Source organism: Lissotriton vulgaris, chromosome 5, assembly GCF_964263255.1.
Source record: "Lissotriton vulgaris chromosome 5, aLisVul1.2, whole genome shotgun sequence".
In the NCBI taxonomy this organism is placed as follows: domain Eukaryota; kingdom Metazoa; phylum Chordata; class Amphibia; order Caudata; family Salamandridae; genus Lissotriton; species Lissotriton vulgaris.
In genome coordinates this window covers 350,870,089-350,891,227 of record NC_141693.1, presented here as the reverse complement: position 1 = coordinate 350,891,227, position 21,139 = coordinate 350,870,089, and the positions used below count along the sequence as shown (strand labels likewise).

Here is a 21,139-nt window from a genome sequence, read left to right as displayed (position 1 = left end):
GTCCAGTATGCCTTCTAAAGGAGCCAGTACTTAGTTAGTGCTAGGACTGGGGTAATCTTATTTTGTGTGGCAGAGGACCATATCTTCCCCCATTCCTGTTCGCTTATCTGGCCCTTTGTCTTTCGACCCAGTACGCAGACTTTCTGGCGTTGCGTTAGGTGTTGTTTGGGCGCAGCATCTTTTATATGCGTGACACCTGGTGGCCTAGTTTGTTTATGGTCTCTACATATTGGAAGATCGAGGGCGGTGTGTTGTGTAGCTTGGCTTTTGATAGGGCTGTCTTGACTTTTAGAAATCTGTATAGGTCCATGTCCTCGAGCTGAAAGCTATTTTTCAGGTCGGAGAACGTGCTGGGGCCCTGGCGTTTGTCTAACTGATGCGGGAAGGAGATGCCCTCTCTATCCATGTTTCGAAGTTGAGGCTCTTACCCCTATACTTGATTCTACTGTTTGCCCATAATGACTCAGATTTGGATCTCCTGATGCTGGTTCCCATTTTTTTGTCTAATTTTTGGATAGCTATCCTGGTGTTTTTAAAGATCTGTTTTGAGGCAGAGGGGTAGGTGTTCGTTGTGAGGAGGGTGAGGGGGTGTCTTGTTTAGTAAGGCTGTCTCTACCTGAAGCCAAACTGGGGTGTACCCCTGTGAAGGGGACACCCACTGCGATCCCTGTTTTGCTAGGAACGCTTGCTGGTAGGTTTGGAAGTCTGCCAGATTAACTCCCCCTTGTTGTTTGGGAAGCCTCAACTTCTTGATGCTAATCCTAGCCCTCTTGTCCGGCCAAATGAATTTAGAGATCATGTTATCGATTTTCCGGTGGAAATCGTCTGTAAATAAGAGCGGGAGCATGCTCGCCAGATAGTTGACCATAGGGGTGATCATCATTTTTATAGTTTCTATCCTCCCCCACCCACCACGTGATAAATAGGGCTCCATGTCTCTAAGAGTTTTTTAACCTTCTCTAGTAGTGCTTTTTCATTGTGGTGGAGGGAGTTGTATAGATCCGAGCCGAACAGTATTCCTAGGTACTTAATGCTGTCTGTCTGCCACATCAATCTGATCAATCTGGACTCTCCCAGTACATCTCGGGAGCAGTGGATGTTAAAGGGTTTGCATTCGGATTTGTCATTGTTCAGTTTGTAGCCTGAAAGACTGGAGTACTGGGCAATTGTGTGCATGAGGGCCTTGATCGATTTTATAGGTTGTTCTGTTACTATTAGAATATTGTCCGCGTACGCCGCAAGCTTTACTACTGTGTCTTTAAATCTTACCCCTGCGATGTCATCGTTTAATTTAATCCCTTGGATTAGTGGTTCCAAGGCCAACACGAACAGGGAGGGCGATAGAGGACAGCCCTGTCTAGTCCCTTGCTTTAGTTTGAAGGAGCCCGATACTGAGCCATTGAGGGTGATTGGTAGAGGGCCATAGCCATCTTTTTGTAGGCCTCCCCTAGATTGAAGGCTCGCATGCATGCTTCTAGGAATGCCCACGAGACCTTGTCAAAAGCCTTCTCTGCGTCCAGGGCAATTGCCACTGCTGGCTCTGTTTTAGTGGAGGTTTGCTCTAGGATTTGGCAGAATAGTCTCGTGATGTTTGCCTGCACCATTGAAGGTGGGGCTGTCCCTGATTTTGCTGCTTGGTTGAAAGCCCTCTTCATAGTCAGTATTAGTTGTCTCTGGAAGGTCTTGTAAAAATCTGACGAGTAGCCGTCCGGCCCGGGGGCCTTATTCCCTTTAAGGGAGAAGATGGCTCTCTCAATTTCGGGGTCCGTGATAATCTGCCCTAGCATTGCTGCCTCTGAGGAGTCGAGTTTTGGGAGATTTAAGCTGGTAAGGTATTTGGTGCACTCTACCTGGTCGAGAGTTTGGTCTGAATTGTATAGATCAGCGTAGAACTCTTGGAAAGTGTTGAGTAGGTCCTTGTGACTCGTGTGAGTTTTCTTCCTAGCGTCTGTTATTGATGCAATCGTCCCCTGATTGCGTTTGTGCTTCAGGTATGAAGCGAGTAGTTTCCCTTCTTTGTAAGACTCACACAGACTTCGGGCTTTGCATCTGTTGATCCATAGCCCCGCCCTCTCACTCTGGATTTTATTGTACTCGTATTTGAGTTTGTTGAGGAGAATTCCATTCTTTGGTTCTTGTGAGTGTTTCAATTCTAGTTTTTTTAATCTCCGTTTCTAGTTGGTCTGTACGTTTATTCGCAGCTTTATTTATTCTAACTTTGATATCTATTAGTTTGCCCCTTATTGTTGCCTTTAAGGCCTCCCACAGTGTCTCTGTACTGGTGTTTGGGGTATCATTATGGTTAAGGTATTCTTCTATGGCTCCTCAATCTCCTTTCTATGCTCTGGGTTAAGAGTAGTTTCCTTGTTAAAACGCCACCTTCTAGGGTGGTATTCTTCATGGAGCCTGCATAGTTTTAGGGTGATGGCTGAGTGGTCAGATACTTCTCGGTGGGCTATTTCTGAGTGTTCTATTAGGTGTGTGTGGGTCCCTGAGATCAAGATGTAGTCAATTCTAGTGTAGGAGTTCTGAAGGCAGGAGTAGAAGGTGTAGTCTCTTGTGTCAGGGTGTTGCAATCTCCAAGCATCTTTGAGGTCGAACCTAATGCAGATGTTTTGGAGTGTTGTGTGTGAGCGTGAGCTATGATATGGGAACACTGATTGTCTATCCAGGGTGTGGTCTAAAGGGATGTTCAGGGCCCCCGCAACCATTATGAGCTCGTCTTGAGGGAGCTTGTCTAGTGCCTCGGCCACCCACTCCCAGAAGACTGGGTTGTCATGGTTTGGACCGTATAGGTTCACTAGGTGAAACCTTTCCACACCCCCCTCGACAGGTTGGCCATTAGGAGCCTGCCCTCTTTGTCCAGGGAATGTGATTCCATCCTGATCTTAGATTTTTTGGAGACTAGCGTGGCCATGCGCGTTTCTTATTGACCGCTGGTGAGCAGGCTGTGTCCGCTATCCAGTTGGCTCCAATGAGTTTTACATCCTCAGCGTCAAGTTTGGTTTCCTGTAATAGGACTGTGTCACTTTTAGTTCTTTATAGGTATCTTATCTTCCTGCGCTTGATGGGATGGTTCAGACCTTTGACGTTTAGGGAGACTACGCTGAGCCCGGTGGCGAGATTGAGTGTCTTGTTACCTGTCATTGAATGTAAGGTTTTGCGCTGTTCCTCTGGCATTGCCTCCCTCTCAATCTGGCTTGCGTGCGCCCCCTCCCAGTACGGAGTATCCTCCTGGAGGGTCCGGGTCTGCCCTGTGTTCTGAGGTTTGTTTTGAATGTGTGCATATGCTGGGATGTGGATGTGTTTGTGTTTCTGTGAGACAGAGGAGTCTCGAAAGATAGCAAAGATAGAAAAAGAGCCTTATAGAAAGACCCTGCCTGATAACCCTCCTCCCTCCCTTCCCCTCTCCCCCCCTCACTTGCCAGTAGGAGGTGAGACAACAGGATCGCTGTTCCGCCTCCCGGAGACCTAGTCCATTGCTTTCTCATTGACTGGAAGTTTTGATGTCCTGAGACAAGAAGGTTCAAGGTTCTATGCGGCCCGGAGCTTGTACTCATGTGGCCCGTTGTTGAAATAACCAAAGTATCTCTTCTTCTGTTACCCAGGCCTTGCTGGGCTTCATGAGGTAGGTATGTTGTCTTCTTTGAGGTAGGTGTTACCAATGCTGTGAGGTGTCAAGGTCCTGTTGTGATCACTGGCCGCTGCTACCGTTGTCCTCCCTGCTTGGAGAGTCTGGCGAGGGGCCTCTGTTTACTGTTGCTTGTTAAGAGACATCCATACTTTGGGGCTTTGTGCCGTTCAGGAATCGCGTCAGCTCCTTCGGTTCCGTAAAGAAGTGGTTTCTGCCTCTGTCCGTTATTTTGAATTTAGCTGGGCCTACGAAGTAGAACTGCATGTTGTTGTCTTTGAGCCTTTGTCGGATGGCCAGGAAACCTTTCCTGGCGTCCACCGTGGGTTTCGAATAGTCCTGGGTGAGGATAATTTTGTGACCTTTCCAGGTTATCTGATGGTTTCTCCTGGCATAGTTGAAAATGTCCTCTGTATGCTGAGATCTCAGTGGTTTACAGATGATGGGGCAGGCAAAGTTGGACGCTGGGTTCTTTCAAGCCGGGACTCTGAACGCCTTATCAATTTCAAATTGGCGGTGGAATTTTTAATTTGTCATCTTAGGGATAAGGTCTTCTAGGAAGGCTGCGCAAGATTCAGCCGATTCCTCAGCACCCTCGGGTATCCCCAAGATGCGGATATTCCCCCTGCGGCTTCGATCCTCCAGCTCGACTGACTGCCTTATGAGGCCACCAGTAGCCTCTTATATCATCAACACCTCTCTGCCCGCCTTATTTGTTATCTTCCACGTCACTGATCCTCTGCTCTGCCGCGGTCAACCTAGTATTTCCTGCGTTAAGGTCCGCTCTTACCGCCACAATTTCGAGCTGTATAGTATCTGTGGTGAGTTTTGTTGATTTCGCCAGATCGTGTACTTCTGCCAACTTTTTTAGGATCATTTCCAGTGTGCTGCTTATGTCTTGTTTTTGCTTGATCGGCGAGTCCGCTGGGCCAGGTTCATTATTGCTCTTTTTCAATTGCTCTTTCTGACATTGTGGTGTTCTTGCAAGCCAGCCAGGCCTGTCGTTCTGTAAACTTGCCTCTGGCTGTCTAGATGCTTGCCACACTGGTAAGCTCTTGCTTCGGGGAGGTCTGGTGTCCCTATGCCCAGATAGCCGGTGCTCTTTAATTAGTTTTGTTTAAATCTGTGGTTGCGTGTATAGGACTATTCTCACACGGGTCCTGTTGCCGTAGGGTACTGTTGGTGGTAGGGTGAACCTCCTTGGGGGATCGGGGCTTCTGGGACCATTCGCCGCTTCACACCTAGCATTCACCTTCCTCCTGTGCGTGTTTCCCCTCTATGCTGTGAGGTACCCTTTAAGCCTCCTGGTCGTGTTCCCCTCGCCCACCCTTTTGGTTCTTTTGCTACTTGTGGGTCGTGCTCATGTTCTTCTGTTCCTCCTTGGGTTATGCTTTCCCCCACTGCCTTTACAATGCTTTGTCTTCTTCCTCTACTGTTGTTGCCTTGTTGCTTCGGTACGTCACGTATGGACCGAGTTGGGTGCTCTCTAATGGGGAGACGTCTGTTAGCTGAGCGTTGCGGTGGCTGGGTTTGCTCGCTAATCCTCTATGGCCGCCCTCTGTCCCTCCTGTGCACACCCGTCGTACCTTTGTTGCTTGGCTGGGTGCAAGTCGAGGGGGGCGCGGGGCGCGGAGGGGTGCGGGTCTTCCCTGTTGGATCGCTTGGGGCTGGATATTTCATGGTGCAAGCGGAGAAAACACTGATGCTGTCTCGAGCCCTCACGACAAAGCTGCTCCTCTCTCCCCCATCCGGAGCGCATTGTTAATCAAGTTGCGCCCTTAGTCCGTAGTTTATTCCTCCTCTCAGGTGTCCGTCCCCCGCCTCGTGGTGGAGCAGCTTTCGCTTTCGTTTTCCTCTCATCGGAGGGGGCTCATACAAGCCCAAGACGCTCACATTTTCTAACACTCAGTGAACCTTGTGTGCTCACCCCCAACGCGTCCTCTGCCGGTGAGTCTGGGTAGCCCTTATTCGCTAGCCGCTGTCTTCAGGGTAGTGATTTTAAAACCGCAGTGTGGGAGCCATTTTGGTACAGCCTGCAGCCCGCATCGGGGTCTCCTCCCTTTAGGCGTGCCGTCTTGCGGCTAGCTGCGATAACCCAGGCGTGCGCAGTCTGTGGAGTAGGGTCCCTGTGGCAATTGCTGTTTTTCTTCTGTTGTCGCTTTCGCCGTATTGCTTCGCTACTTTCTTGTTGCCACGGCCACCATCTTGGCTCCAAGGTTCGTCTTCCCCACGTATGGTTCCTGTGCTCCTAGCCTCGCTCTTATGGCTTCTCGCTTCTCACCACTGGTATCATCGGGTGGGGCAAGTCTTCCAATCCATTTTCGTGTAACATTTAGCGGAGAGTAATCTCTCCCTCTCCCTCTCCCCCTCTCCCCCTCTCCCCCTCTCCTCCTCTCCCCCTCTCCCCCTCTTCCCCTCTCCCCCTCTCTCCCTCTCTCCCTCACTCAGGTTGTTACACTCTCCTGGGTCCTTTCATATATAGTTAACCTCTGCTGAGGGACTTCTTTTCTGTTATATGGCACCTTTGATTCACGTGAAGGTTCGTTTTCCTCCACAGTTCCCTACCCTTCAGTCTGCTCTACTGCCTCGGGGTCCTGGTCTCTCGTGGTCATCCTCTTTGAGGGTCGGTTGTGCTCTGTTTCCTACCTCTGTTTTTAGAGTGGAAAGGCCAGTCTTCTCTTTCTTTCCTACAGTGGACTGTTCTTCTTTCTGTGTTCCGTTCTTACTGGACGGTACAGTTCCACATGGCACTATCAGTCTATTTCTGTCTGTTATAATGCTCTTCTCTTGTTGCACTCGGGAAGGGGCCTCCGCTTGGCCTGCGGGGCTCTTTCTCCTAGCCTCCACTTATGTGTAGGTGGGTCTATTTTGTCTTTAGAATGGTGTCTTCCACCACCACCCCCTTCTTTATTCACAGAATTTTCATTCCTCGCACACTGTTCCCATACTTTCCCAGTTTTTAGTTGGTGGCTTCGCGTTGTGCCGCGGTAAAGTTTCTCCGAAGAAAACTGATGTCAGCGCGCCGGGAGGGACTGATGTGACCTCGCTGACATCACGTATGAGGGCGAGGTCAGGGCAGGGTCGCGTGGCGCCGTCCCCTGGCGCTCAGAGGTGCTGCTGCAAAAAAAATCTGGATCCAGTCTCACACCTGGGGATATTCTGTTAAGGAAGCTAGACAGCATCTCTACCAGATACATCGTTACCGAAGATAAGTAACCGGTACATCTGGATGTGTGCTGTTTCAGAGTAGAAAAAGGAAACCTATGAAGATGAAGAAGATGCAAACTTTCAACAGAATAATGAAGTTTATAAAGAGGAACGAAAAACGTTCAACATCTGAAGGTCATCCAAGAGATTATGGGCTTCCGTAGGAGCCCAGGGCACCAGTACAGTAAGTCTCCTGCAGGGGAGGTACCAGTTGCTTGTTGCAGCAAAACATTCAAACATTCCAAAGGCTGATTCCTCAATGACAACATTGATACTCTTTGCAGTATCCTCCATCAGGACAAGTCCCATCTCTGCCATCTCCACCACAATCTAAACCACAGATTCCTACTCCTCCCCCTCTGCATGTCCCCCAGCGCTGTCCCCGTCCCATAACCCCAGCATGGTGATATGATGACTTTCCTAATGGCAATCCGGAATCAGCCCTAGGTGAGGGGAAGGTAAAGTCATGAAAGAAGAGGAGGAGGAGGATGGTGATTGCCAAGATGAGGAAGAATGAAGGGGCTATATTCTACTCAAGGAAGATGAAGACACTTCTCCGATTGTCGTCTCCTGGTTTGGTGCCATGCCACAGCGGGCATCGAGGAATTTTGACCTTCCAGTGTCCTCAGCGGAGCAGTAGTGCTTCTGGAATGGTTTAAAGAAACCGTTCTGAAAAATTGTGAAGCAAGGGGCTAACACACCAGCTCCCATCTTATATGTGGCAAAGAATTCCTCGAATGCTGGTTTTTGTCAGCTTGCAGAAGTGGCGATACTGAGAAGACTAGGGTGTCTGAGGACCATATTATTCAATCGCAAGTGCAAATTAAAATCCTTTATATGAATTTTGACAGTATAAAACGTTACCAATACGTCACACTCACTAGGGGTCTGCAATCCAGGCGCACCCCTTCAGCATCTCTTCCTGGGCCCAGACACTCCTAGGCCTGCATAGGAGACTACAGCCAGTATGGGGGTCAAGGAGTAAAATATTACCCCAAGACAAGCCAAATATGACCAATGCTACTCCTAAACAGAGGCCAACACCAGGGCTCTCACAAATAGGCAAGAAAGAAGAGCTCAGCCCAGTAATGCTCCCAAGAGAATCGAAAGTGAGTCAAACTTACCATCGCTAAGAATGTTGTAATGTTCTCCTTATCATCAGAATGCCTGTTGTCATGTTCTAACCTGAGGCATTCTAAATGGAACCTTGGTTTAAAAGTAAAGAGTCAGTAACCGTTTTCCAGCCAGCTGCTGCGCAGCACCTGTATCACAAATAAACCTTTACTTCAATTTATCATACTTATTGTGGACTTTATTTCTACAAAAAACGTGGCGACGAGGTACAGGTGTCTGCTGGACCCACGGAGGAAGAAAAATAATCCGCTATTACCTGAATTGCATCTTGTTAAATCCTGCGTCATTTGGGCGGTCTGTTACTTCACAATTTGCTGAAGTAGATAAGTGCTCATGAAGGTAAAGACGCGACGGAGAAGAGTCTCATCAGGTACTGTTATCGTTTTTATTGATTTGCAGCAGCAGTGGTAAACGACAAGGGGAGAGACCTGTCACTTTGTGGAGAAGAGTCAGCGTTCCAGTTTTTTTTTTTTTAAAGCCACCATCTTAGTTGTGCACGCGTATGGGGATTTACATGCAAGGAGTCACTTTGTGAAAGAACGTGACGCTTAAGTTACGCATGACGTTATCACCATCAGCGCCATCTTGAGAGTGGCATTAGTTCAACAGTGGATTGCAGTGCGACGTGTCACTGTTATAACGTATGTAACACAACAAGTTTGACAGGGTCCAAGGGGAAATTATATTTAACGACCACAGATACCAGTCTATACCCCCAGTACACATGTAACAAAAACACAAAGGCTAGTAGTGGTCAGCACTAAAACGAAGACTGAGCAAAAAGACAGAAGCAAGAAACTATGTGTCGGAAAAACTATGTGTGTGAAGGCACGGAAATGAATCCCATCAGCCCACCCAAGTGGCGGAGCCTCATCATCTGGGATTGTAACAGGTCATGGTCTAGATAAGGAGACAGACCTGATGATAATGTGTGTATTTCTCCAATTCTTCAAGACCTCCAGTGATGGATCCGACCCCAAATATTCTGTGTGGGTAAGATGGTGTGGGAAAATAGATTGCAGTGAAGAGAAAACGTGAACAGAACTCAAAAAGTGCTAATTAAAATTGGCTACCATAATACGAGGGAAAACTTTAATGGGGATGAATTATGGTGTCAAGATTAAAAGAAGTGTATGACAGTCTGAAATAATGGCTGCCCAAGCTAGATGGTTAACCATTATTTTCAGACTGTCATACACTTCTTTTAATATACTTAGTGTGTTTGTAGGAATTTGTATAGAATTCCCATCCTCTGTATATTCTTCAATTGCTCAACATGCAGTCTGTTGCTCCACCTCCGCCTTTCCTTGAGATGCCAGGTGAACCTCCCATCTCATGGAAAAAACGGTATGATGCTTTTATTACCTATCTTGGTGTCATTGGTGCGTCACGCTACAGAGCTGAGAGAAAAAAAAATATTTTGTTATATGCACTTGGGTTTGAAGGGAGATCTATATTTAAACACTTACCACCTTTAGTGCGTGCCCCAGAAGAAGACATTGATGAATTTGTAGAGACAGTAAAGATGTTAGAACTACGTTTTGACATACAACCCAGTTTAGTCGTAGTTAGGCACAAGTTCTTTAAGCGAGAGCAAAGACATGGAGAGACATGGAGGAATGTCAATTTGAAGCATTTAGAGATCAACTGATTAGAGACCAGTATATAAGTGCACGGACAAAAGCATTCAGCAGAAACTTCTCTCCTTAAGTAATCCTTCCCTTGAAGAGACTATTTGTATTGCTAAAAGCATTGAGTTTTCAAAGTCGTCTGTCAAGGAACCAGATGAAAAGGTATCCTCTACAACACCAAAGGATGATTCTGTTAATGTTGTGAAATCTAAAGAATTAAAAATAACCCGATTAACCGTTCAGAGAACAAATTTTTCAAGCAAGCAAATATTTGTTTTAAACGTGGTAATTATCTACATTTCAGGTCTGGGCGTCCTTGCCCTGCAAAAAATGTTACTTGTAGATTGTGTGGAAGGTTAGGACATTTTGCCAAAGTTTGTCAGAATGGGAAGCACAATTTTGCTCATTCCCAGGGCAACAAACAAAGCACAGGTACGCCTTCTTCTGTTGCCAATGTCTCTGTGTCTGAATACAAGTCGGATGATTTCAGTAACATCCAAGATGATTGTTGTTGTTGGAGACCTGTGTGATGATTCTAACTTGTCTTCTGAATGTGTGGATCCTTATGTTGATATTGGAATTGGTGAAAAGAAAGTTTGTTTGCAAGTTGACTCTGGTGCGAGGATAACTATGTTAACACAAGAATTGTTTCAAGAAGTTTGGGGTTGTCGTGAATTACAACCTCCAGATAGATCCCCTGTTTCATATGAGGGTAGGAGGATTGAACTAGCAGGGTGTTTTGAAGGCACTCTTAAATTTAGAGGCAGGAAAATTGTTAGTAAGATTTAAGTAGCCATCAAAGGTTTAAACATTTGTGTGTGGTTTCACCAGGGTCTCTTTAAGATGGTACTTCGACCAGGCACAAAGGATCCTGTGTCTGTTCATACTGATTTTGTTGACAAACTAGTGGAATGTTTTCCGTTTGTCTTTGGTGATGAACTTGGAGAAGTAAAAGGTTTCACTCATACTATCAGGGTCAAAGACAATGCCATACCGGTTAAGCACAGGATGAGAAATGTTCTTTTCAGCGTTAGGGACCAGTTGAAACAGGAACTCAACAGTCTTTGCAAGAAAGGCATAATTGAACTGATAGAATCGTCCCTTTGGCTTTCTCCCTTGGTCGTCGCCAAGAAAATAAATGAAGATGTCTGTGTAGATTTACACAGTCTCAATAAAAATATCTGGGGGGATTCTCATTCTCTCCCTAAGATACCTGATATGTTGTCTCTGATTAATGATTCAAAGTGGTTCTGCAAGCTGGACTTCGCTTCGGCTTATCATCAAGTGGTTCTAGATCCCTCCTCTAGGCATCGCACTGCTTTTGTTTCTCCCATTGGATCCTTCCAGTATTGTCGCATGCCATTCGGGTTGGCCTCTGCGGCAGCAGTCTTTCAGAGGATAATATCTAGTCTTCTAAAAAAATATAAAAGGAGTGTTTGTTTTCCCAGGTCGACATGCTAGTTCATGGTGCAACGTGTGACTCACATGATAATATAATGTTTCAAGTACTAGAAGCCTTGCGTGATGGTGGTGTTGTTTTGAAGAAAGATAAGTGTGTTTTCATAGCCCAGAAAGTGGAATACCTTGGTCATGTTTTGTCTCAACATGGTGTTGAACCAAGGCCAGGCTTAGTCAAGGCCATAGTGGACAGTCCTCCTCCCAAGTTGACCTTAAGTCATTCATTGGTCTATGTGAGGTCTACTCACGGTTTATACCAGATTACACCTCAAGAGTACAACCTTTATCTCAGCCTATATACTCAAGGGAGATGTTCCTTTTATATGGGACGTTCACTGTGACTCCGTTTTTGTATGGATAAAGCAGCAGTTAGTCAGCCGAAAGGTACTTAAGCCCTTTTACCCCAACGTTATGTGCACCCATTACTGTGGATGCAAGTGGTCTGGGTTTGGGGGCTGTTCTCACCCAGAATTTCAGTGGACATGAGCAAACTCTAGGCTATGCTTCCAGGGTACTACATGGTTCGGAATTCAATTTTGTGGTGATTGAAAGGGAACTGTTGGCCTGTTGGTGGGCCACAAGGAAGTTCAGTCCTTACATTTGGGGAAAACCTTTCCAATGAAGAACTGATCACAGTCACTTTGTTTCCATCCTTTCTGGTGATAGATTGAAAGAACATACCCCAAGAATCGCTAGTCTATCTACTAAGCTGTTGCAGTAGGATTTCGATATCACATATAATCCAGGCAACAAGAATGTGAGGGCCGATTATTTCTCTAGACATCCTGTGGAGTGTGAAGATGAAAATGATTGTGATGAGGATTGTTTTGTTGCTTCCCTAGTGCTGGATGACGTGTGCCATTAGTGAAGCAGAATGGAGAGAGCAACTTTCAAAGGACTTTTTACTTGGTGAAGTTATCAATTGTGTGAAAAATGGATGGCCAAGGGAGATGAATGCTCACTTTTCTTTGCAGACTTTTGTGAAAGTTGGTCATGAACAGTCTGTTGAGGATGAACTCTTAATATGTGGTGGTGATAAGTTGATACCTCCAGATGTGCTTAGAGTCAGGATTGTCAAAGGGGCACACGAAGGTCATTTGGGTAAGACTCTTACCAAAAGAAGAGTACGTGAGCACTTCTGGTGGCCGCAAATGGATAAGGATGTTGATATGGTTGTTGAAGAGTGTGTGGTATGCTCTAATGCTGAGAAGAGTTTAAAAGTTTGTTCACTTCCTCTTCAACCTATTGAGCTACCTAACAGACCTTGGGAAAAAATTGGTATCGATCTAGTTGGACCATTTAATATGCTTCCGTCCACTTCTAGATTTGCTATAGTGGCCATAGATTATTACTCTAAATGGCCAGAAGTATGTTTCTTTAGCGAACCAAATTCAAGAAATGACATTGATTTTTTTGAAAGATCTCTTTTTGCGAGAAGGTTTCCCCTCCACAATTGTGAGTGACAATGGTGCCCAATTTGTCAGTTAGGAGTTCAATTGTTTTTTATGCCAAAGTGGTATAACACATTCCAAAAGTGTGCTCGATCATCCACAAGCCAATGAGCTGGTAGAGCACATGAATAGAGTGCTAAACAATTGTGTGCAATGGGCTCTTGCTGAGAAGTGTAATGTGCAAAATGCGGTTAGATCCATGCTATGGTTCTATCGCACCACGCCTCACTCGTCCACAAAAGTGTCTCCTTATGAACTCTTGCGAGGGAGAAACCATTGTTCAAAGATCTGTCCTGGATGGATGTCCAAATGGGTGAAATTGGATTCTCTGTGTGATGTGGATGAGCTTGTGAGACATAATGTGGCCCAAGCCAAACAGTAATTGGATTTTGACTCCAGGAAAAGAGCTGTCTCACAATCTTTTGCTGTTGGTGACCTAGTTCGAATTAAAATCCCTGTTCACAGTAGGAAAGGTAGCTCAAAATTCTCTGAACCTTTCACTGTGGATAAAGTCTGTGGCAATGCTATAAGAGTCAACTTCAAGAACTGGTGGAATGTCTCTAGAGTAGTAAAAGTTACTAGACGTGCCAGTGATACTTCTGATTCGGTTTGTAATAAAGATTCTTCTTTTTCATCTTCTTCTCCTCCCTCTGTGGAGGTTTTACGCAGGAGTTGTCGTCAATGTTTTATTCCTGCTAGGTATCGTAATAATGTTTCTTTCATACATTGCACATTTTTTGGGAACATCTATTTTCCTGTTGGAACTAGATTGTTTTTTCTTGTTGGAACTATTTTTTATTTCCTTATATTTCTATTTTTCTTTCCTTTCTTTTCTTCTCCTTACTATTATTTCTCTTTTTCCATTATTTGTAAGGAAGAGGATATTGTAATGTTCTCCTTATTAGAGTGCCTGTTGTCATGTTCTAACCTGAGGCATTCTAAATAGAACCTTGGTTTAAAAGTAAAGAGTCAGTTACCGTTTTCCAGCCAGCTGCTGCGCAGCACCTATATCACGAATAAACCTTTACTTCAACTTATCATACTTATTGTGGACTTTATTACTACAAATGATCTGTTTTGTTCCCACATGGAAACAGATCACCACAGATACTGGCTGCTCCAAATTGTGCAATCCAGACACACCTTGTAGTTTCTTACAAAGCTTCCCAATTATCCATCTACGAAGGAGCATCATCCACACTTGTGACAACTGCAACAAGAAATTATTCTTCTAGAAGAAGTGATCAACAAGGATCCAAAATCTCAAAGGATTCTGTGCTTCTTTTCCAAATCTGCCTGGTCAGTAAGTAAACGAGGGAGAGGATACCAAGCCTAGGTCTCTGCGAAATGAACAAGCTTCAGAGGAAACAGTTCTTTTAGAAAGTCTTGTTAGAGGAAGTCCTTCTGGTGTTTCAAGAGTGGCAGTTCATTACTTCCCTGCACTGTCAGAAATCTTATTTCCCTGTCCCAATACACCCAGATCTGGTGGCAATATCTCAAAGTCTCAAGGACAGGGCATCACTACGATTTCAAGCACTCGCTTAACCTTCTGACATCAGCCCCCATTGGTCACAATTTTCTTGGCCTTAGGGACACCATGTTTATCCACACTTGAATGACTGGTTTGTCGAGGCTTCCTCAGAGGAAGAGTCTGCTCCGTTACAACCACTTGTATAAAAATGTTCCATCCAATGGGTCTTACACTGAAGGTATAAATGTTGAGCTTCAACCTGCAAAGTTTCAATTTCTAGGAGGGAAAAGTGGTCCCTCAGCAGAGAGAATGGCAAAACCGCTATCTTTGTTGAAGGCTTCCTGTGTCATGGAGGTGGTCCCAGTCAGGACCTGCAAATCATTGATAGACATCAAGCATGGGATTAGTACCCTCCTGTAGATTGCAGGTGCAGCCAATACAGTAAGAGCTGGTTCAGCGATAGAGACAAGCAACAGGATAGTGGAATAATACAGTACTGGTATCTTGAAGGCTCAAACCTGTTTCGCTGTAGACTAGTTTCCCAAGCATTCTCATTGCAGACCTTAAGTTCCAACCCACAATGAGCAGAATCACTATGACAACAGATGTATAGGTGGAAGTACGGGAAGCTCTCGTTCAGGAACTATCTACAATAGTCCTCTGGTCAGAAGAGGAAAAGTCAATCCATGTAAATATTTGTCACCTGGAAAAAAAGGCATATTGTCACCTAGTACTTCTGGCTGTAAGTGAATGAAGTATAATAGACAATGGTTCAAGCTGACTTGTTCCGCTTACACCTTAAACATCAATAAGGGACTGAATAGTGCTTCTTAACAATAGGACCCCATTCAAATCTCTTACACACAATCATATACACACACACTCACAGGAAGCATAAGTACAAAATATAGGAAAGCTTGGCTTATAAATTGAATCGCACAGAATAATGGGATCAGTCCATGTATTTATACGTAGTTACACCATATTTTGGTTACAATTCATGCTTAATATGATCGTCCATGGTTTAACCCCATCGGGAAATTTAACTAGGTTTTTCATTCGGACTGACTTTGGACGTACCCTGTGAATCAGCGGAATGATTGATGCTACGCTGAAGAAAGCTGCAGGAAAGAATTAACTTCACTTCAGTCCGTGTATAAAAATGGCATCCACCAGTCCTCACTACAAGACTGAGGGTCAAATGATCCCTTGCTGTTTAATCACTCGCTCCAGACAGATTGAATGTAGTACAATGTGCACATTCATGTGGATGTGAATGCATCACCTGATGCTGCAGTGGCTCTAGGTAAACTGTTTCAGAAAAGGGCAGCCTGCTCCCTGCTTTATTTGTATCCATTGTTCTGCATGCTATTTGGATTCAAGAATGTGAATCTAGGAATATTCCTAATCTGGAGAAGAAATTAATTACATACCGTAATTCCAGTTTCACAGTGTTGGTATATTTCACAGATTCCCATGCTACCTTACCTCTTACTCAGTCAGAGGCTCACTTTCTATTCCGTCAGTCTGAAATCTGATGATGGGGAGTAGAGCACCCAGGGCTAGTAGACGATGCATCTAAGAACAGTCTTCATATTTGACGTTTACCTCAGCTGCACTGCCTCTAAATGGTACCACTTACTTCTCGGTGACCAGCAGGGAATCTACAACAGATGTCTGCAGTTAGAGAATAGCCTACTTTATTGAAACCTTGTTTTGAAGCTTGGCATCTGTTTTCGATTTACCTGGTCTACTCTTTCCCCGTGAGGCTGCAGGTAGCTGAGACCATGGGCTGTTTATAAAGCTTTAATCTTGCCAGGACTGTCTCCAACGAGAACGTCCTGTGGTTACTGTCAATTCACCGTAATCTAACAACACATTCCCTTTGATATCCATGTTATTAAAACATTTTAAACAATATTCCTAATAGGACCCTTGGATGGTCAAAGTATGCCAAGCCAAGAAATCTATAACATACTAGTTTACAGATTACAAGTTGCATTAGCTAGCATTATTTTGAAGTGAAAGAAAGAAGAACCAAATGAATCTTGTTCTACACCACTCCATGTATACGTTTGTTTTTTGCTGCTGGCTCTGCTTTACAAGTCTTTCTGTTCCAGAGAGGTTTACAATACCTTTTCATTAATGTTAAGGTAAGGTCTGTTTTTTCCAGCATTGGAAAGGAGGGTGAAGGAGAATGTTAGAATAGACTTGTCTATTACTTTGACTCTACCATCCCTGTAAAGTAGCCAACAAGTGACATGGCTCATTTTGTTGTGTTGACTGTGTCCCTAGACTTTTATTTATTTGAACCTAATCCTCTTTGTTGGTTCCTCAGGTGTCCCTTCCTCGCAAGCTGATTCAGGAGCCCTCTATCAAGAAAAAATGCGAAGATGCCCTCAGTCTGATCAACAGTACCTGGCAGCGCAGCGACAGCCTGCACCGTGGCCGCTCCTCGAGGGATCCATGGTGCTAGCCCAGTTGTACCGGAGGAAGGACTGTACTCCGAGCTAGTCAGTGTATACAGAGAGCTGAGCTGAGCTGAGTTGGCCGAGCTCAGAACCTGCATCCAGCTGAAGTTATCATTTGAGATGACAATTCCTGCACTGATGCCAGGCCTCCCTAACCCTGGATCCTGTTTCTACAGGCAGGCGTCATTTACATGTCCCTCTCGCATGGAATTCTGAACCATAAAATCCACTGCTGAGTGCGGGACTTGAACGCGATGACTAATAAGTCCAGTTTACTGAAGCAGAGCAGTTCTGTCTCCTCCTGCAACCTTGCAAATCAAAGGAGCACCCCACTGACTAATGGATAGTGGGTCTTCGAAAGCACAGACCATCTTGTTAACTCATTGAAGTGGAGAGATTCAGTCAAGTTAAAGAAACTGGTGCATTTATCCCAAGGTGCCTTCACATGTAATGGGCATACTAACACCTACCACACCCAGGAAATCTTCAGTCCAAGCTGAGGGGCATCATCCCCAGGGTCATTAATGCTGTAGCAGACCTCCTCTTAGATGGACACAGGACAGCTCCTGGGCGCTTTGCTAGCTTCTATCAGTTTTAAACTTCATCAGATGTTGGATAGGAATTATACTTTGTACATTGGAATGTTTGTATGTTATGTTGGACCTACATAATGTATATTGGTGTGCGGTTTGGAAAGGTTGTATGTGTATATTTAATAGACGTGGTCAGGTGACTGATGATACGTTTCCATTGCCTCAGCCTTGGGGTCAGTGGTTATGGTACGCTGAGTTCTGCGACCAAAAAAATGCCTTCTCTTTCACCCTGGTAGACTTCATCACCTCTCTCCTGAGTTGGTGGACATTTTTCGGGTTCAAGATGGATGAAGCCTGGGTGTGCATGTGGCATCAAAGCACAGGCAGCTCCTGGCAAAAGGTGTCACTAACCTAAACAAAACAAAAAAACGGTGGTGTTTACATCGCTTCCTGAGCCTCACTGTACTTGGAGAAATAAGACCATTGCAAGGGTATTAAGTATGAGGGACATATAGTCGGAGTCCTGTTAGGCTTCTTCAGCTGTGATACAAGGCGATTTGAATACGCCTGCAGGCCTATGAAACTGGTAAGAAAGGTATACTGTTTAAATAATACATCAAATAACATATTCCTTATCATGTAGAGAATTGTACATAACGTCTATATGCTACATAAGTCACTTTATAAAAGGAAGCCTCTCAGGGTACCTGCATGTTGAGACTGCCTTGTTCAAGCTCATGTTTGTTTCCTATGTTGAGGAAACTATTGACCATCCCGGCCTCTTTCATGCTTTCCATACTCTGCTACAGCCAAACCGAGATAGATTTTAGACCTTCTGATGTGTGTTGAGATAGTTGTACACTGGCCATCCTCCTTTTATGGATCTTGGAAGGAATTGGATAGTTTTGCTTTACTACAGATACTGTTGCAATTGGAAGGTGCTGGAATACCCTCGAAGAGTGCAGCAAGATTGGTGCCCAAGTACGCCCCTCACTAACCTAGCTTGCCAATAAGACTCTAGGATCCTATATAAACTTTGTCCTCTTGTGTGTTTCTCAAAACCTTTATTAACGCAGACTCTCCTTTCAGAGCAGCCCTGAAGCTCTCTTCTGCAGTGATGTCACTGTGGTGTGTGCTCTGAAGCCCACAAGAGCTTTTCACCGGAAGTGCATACAAGGAACGTAATCTTTATTTTGCAGAGGGCTGAAGGGTACTATGCAAGGACAGATGCTGCAACCACCGCCAAATTCTCGACGGCAAAAGCTTGCGCAGACCATAGAGGTCTAACCAAGGTGGCATCTCAGGTTACCAACAGTGCAGTAGGCTTGTCTCAACTATTGGCCTTTTGAAATCCTGGCTTGAAGAAGACAGAAAGAAGTGGGTTCGAAAAATAAATATAGAGGTTAAGGCGCATATCGCATTTCCCTCCGGAGATCGGTTTGTGTGAATGATGAGTATCTGCAATTTCAACTGACTTGAAAAAGTAAATACTGCTAACGTCTACGCCATTAATTAAGACTAACAGTGAGTAAATCATTTGACAATCCTATGTTCACCCAAGCACTTTCTTGCAGCACAAGTCATTTGTTTGAAATGTAGAATGTGGCCTTAAGCCACTAACCATTTTCTGTTGACAAGAAAGCATAGGCAAAAAGGTTAAGTTGTGAAATGTAATGCCTTATTAGCGTTATTTGAAAAACATGTTGCTTGTCATCCGAAATGTATTTTGCAGTGGTGTTGATATCTAATTGCGAAGGTATGGTGTCTGTTTATGAATGCAGATGTACCCACCGGCCTTTAAAAGCTTTGAAAGTTGTAGTGCATCTAATCCCAATGGTTGCTGCCAAACACTTGGTAAGGTAAGGCATTCAGGTGGCTTCTCAACGAGAGTGGTCTGGATGTACCAGTGTCTAATTTTTGGGGATGAATTTGGAACTTTGCTCTGAAAAAACTTTTCATGTGGGTGGTGTTATGATATCAAGGGACATAGTCATCCATCTGAAAAGTCAATGGCCACCTTGCTGTCGTGCATGCCATTGGCAGAGTTTGTACAATGACTCGCTCAGCATTGATGCACCAGGATATTCAGAGGAGATCTTTGTGGGACATCACTATTTCACTGCAAGGTTGATTTGTGACAACATAATGGGATAAGCTGCCTATTGACACCGTCTGACATTTCTCAAAAGCTAATAGGTGTAGGGTGAACTTGACCACGTACCTATCATGTTACTTATATCCCCCCCAGGACAGATGTCTGTTAACTTGTTGGGAAATATAGGTGACTAACTTCACCCCGGGTCGATGTTTGTTATCTTATTAGGAAATATCCCCCTAATCGGTCACTGGATGACCAAAACTCCAATCTGAAATTAGAAGACTTTAGAAGGGGAATTTTCTTCCTTTTGTTTAGGACTTAGATCATCACCTTCGCCATCTTTAATTTCAATGCTGCTCTTAGTTCAACTGTTAAACTGTATCACAGGACCTGCCCTCAGTGGCACAATGATTGCTTTTCCTTCTTAGAACGCATTTGAAACAGAGAATGAGACCTAGCCTCAGGGTGTTGTGCTATATAGGAGCCGGGATTCTTGAGGGAATTATATGACCATTCTCAAGGTAAAATAAAACCACTACATACGAACGGTTTGGGTTGTTAAACTCTTAATTTTTTCCACAAAATATGTCCCTCGTAAAAACAAAGTTTAAAAATAATTTTTAGAAGCCGAATATAGGAATAGGTTGGTCCTGTCCGTGCCTTATATCGTTGAAGGCAGCTGCTATTGCATGGACACCTTCCAGCTCTTGACAGGAAGCAATGCTGCTGTAAGCACATCCTATTGGTTGGTGGTGCCTAACAGGAAGTGACACGAATTCCCTCCCAAAGGTTCCATGAAATGGCTTCTACCATGAAAATATGGTATCTTTCGTTGGGCCCAACTATCTACTCTTTTGCACACACATTTGGAGGCAGGATTCTCTATCCTTGGCTGTATTTGAGAAGAGGGTCATGGTCCATGCTATAATATCCTCATGTTGATGATGCGAAGGTGGGCTGCATGATGAAGACTCTGAAGTGTTCAGTACCGCCATATGTTAACAAAGCCTGTAACCAAATACTAAAACTGAACTCTCTCATCATAATTCTGTTTAGACGAGAGGTGAACATAAAAGAAAATCCACGGACATTGGAATTTAGGCCAATAAAAACGTGTTTATATAACTGATGTTTTGGGTTTTTGTTTATCACTTGGTTGCATGGGAATAGGAAGGTGATAAGTCGGATTGAGAACATCCAATCTGACCTTTCACTGCTTGAGTTTATATGCATTTGATGGCGTATTTATACATAGTAAGTGCATTGAAAAGGCTACCATGTTTTTAGTGATTTACAGTTTCACATGAAATCATTAACATGGAATATTGATTATCAATGTGAGTCCATTTGTAATAGAATATTGGATCACTCAAAATCACCCCAGCTAAGTCCAGACTGCTTTGCGTCCACTCGCCTCTCATGCCGCCTTCACTAGATCCGTGCCTCGCCTTTAAACACGTTCTGCAACTTAGATATTTTGAAGGACATGGACCACACGCTTGACCAACATATGAACTTTGTCAAAACTACCTTCTTCATACTCTGAACAGTCTTTTCCTTAACTTTTCAGCAAAATAGCCTTACATGAATTGTATTTATTTAAGCCAACATTCTGCTTATCACTCACTACCTGATCTACTTCATAAACAAGTAAAATGAAAAAACATGCTGCTATAATGTTACATGCTAACCTTTGAGACCAAATCATCCATTCACTACAACCTCAATTTTAGCTTTCCTTACACACAGGATTACATTCGGTGCATTATACAAAACACACAAAGCTTACAGGGAAATCCTACCAGAACTTGCATCTAAGTAACTTCACCGATCCTCAACCGCTTTCCTGCTTGCAATCCTTCACTAGTGCAAATTCAGGCTTCACTGAGCTGTGGTACACCATCTATAAGTATTTCCTGGCATCTGAATGGACCCAGAAAGTTTTCAGTATTTATGCATCCCAGGGTTAACAGGAGGTAAAGTGATGTCCGCACAGACTTTGCAGATCCACATAACACCACACACTGGGGATGTCAATTCCTTTTATTTGACCC

At 44.4% G+C, this 21,139-nt stretch overlaps 1 protein-coding gene across 3 annotated transcripts in view; it reads left to right on the top strand.

The window, feature by feature from the left end:
* Positions 1–20,210, top strand: part of PLEKHM2 (pleckstrin homology and RUN domain containing M2) — a 285,917-nt gene extending 265,707 nt beyond the window's left edge. For all 3 annotated transcript variants that reach the window (XM_086921620.1, XM_086921618.1, XM_086921619.1), the window contains one exon: positions 16,322–20,210. In XM_086921620.1, the coding sequence (XP_086777746.1) occupies positions 16,322–16,459 (138 nt within the window). In that variant the 3' untranslated portion in view covers positions 16,460–20,210. The remainder of the gene's footprint in view (positions 1–16,321) is intronic.
* Positions 20,211–21,139: the final 929 nt, after the last annotated feature.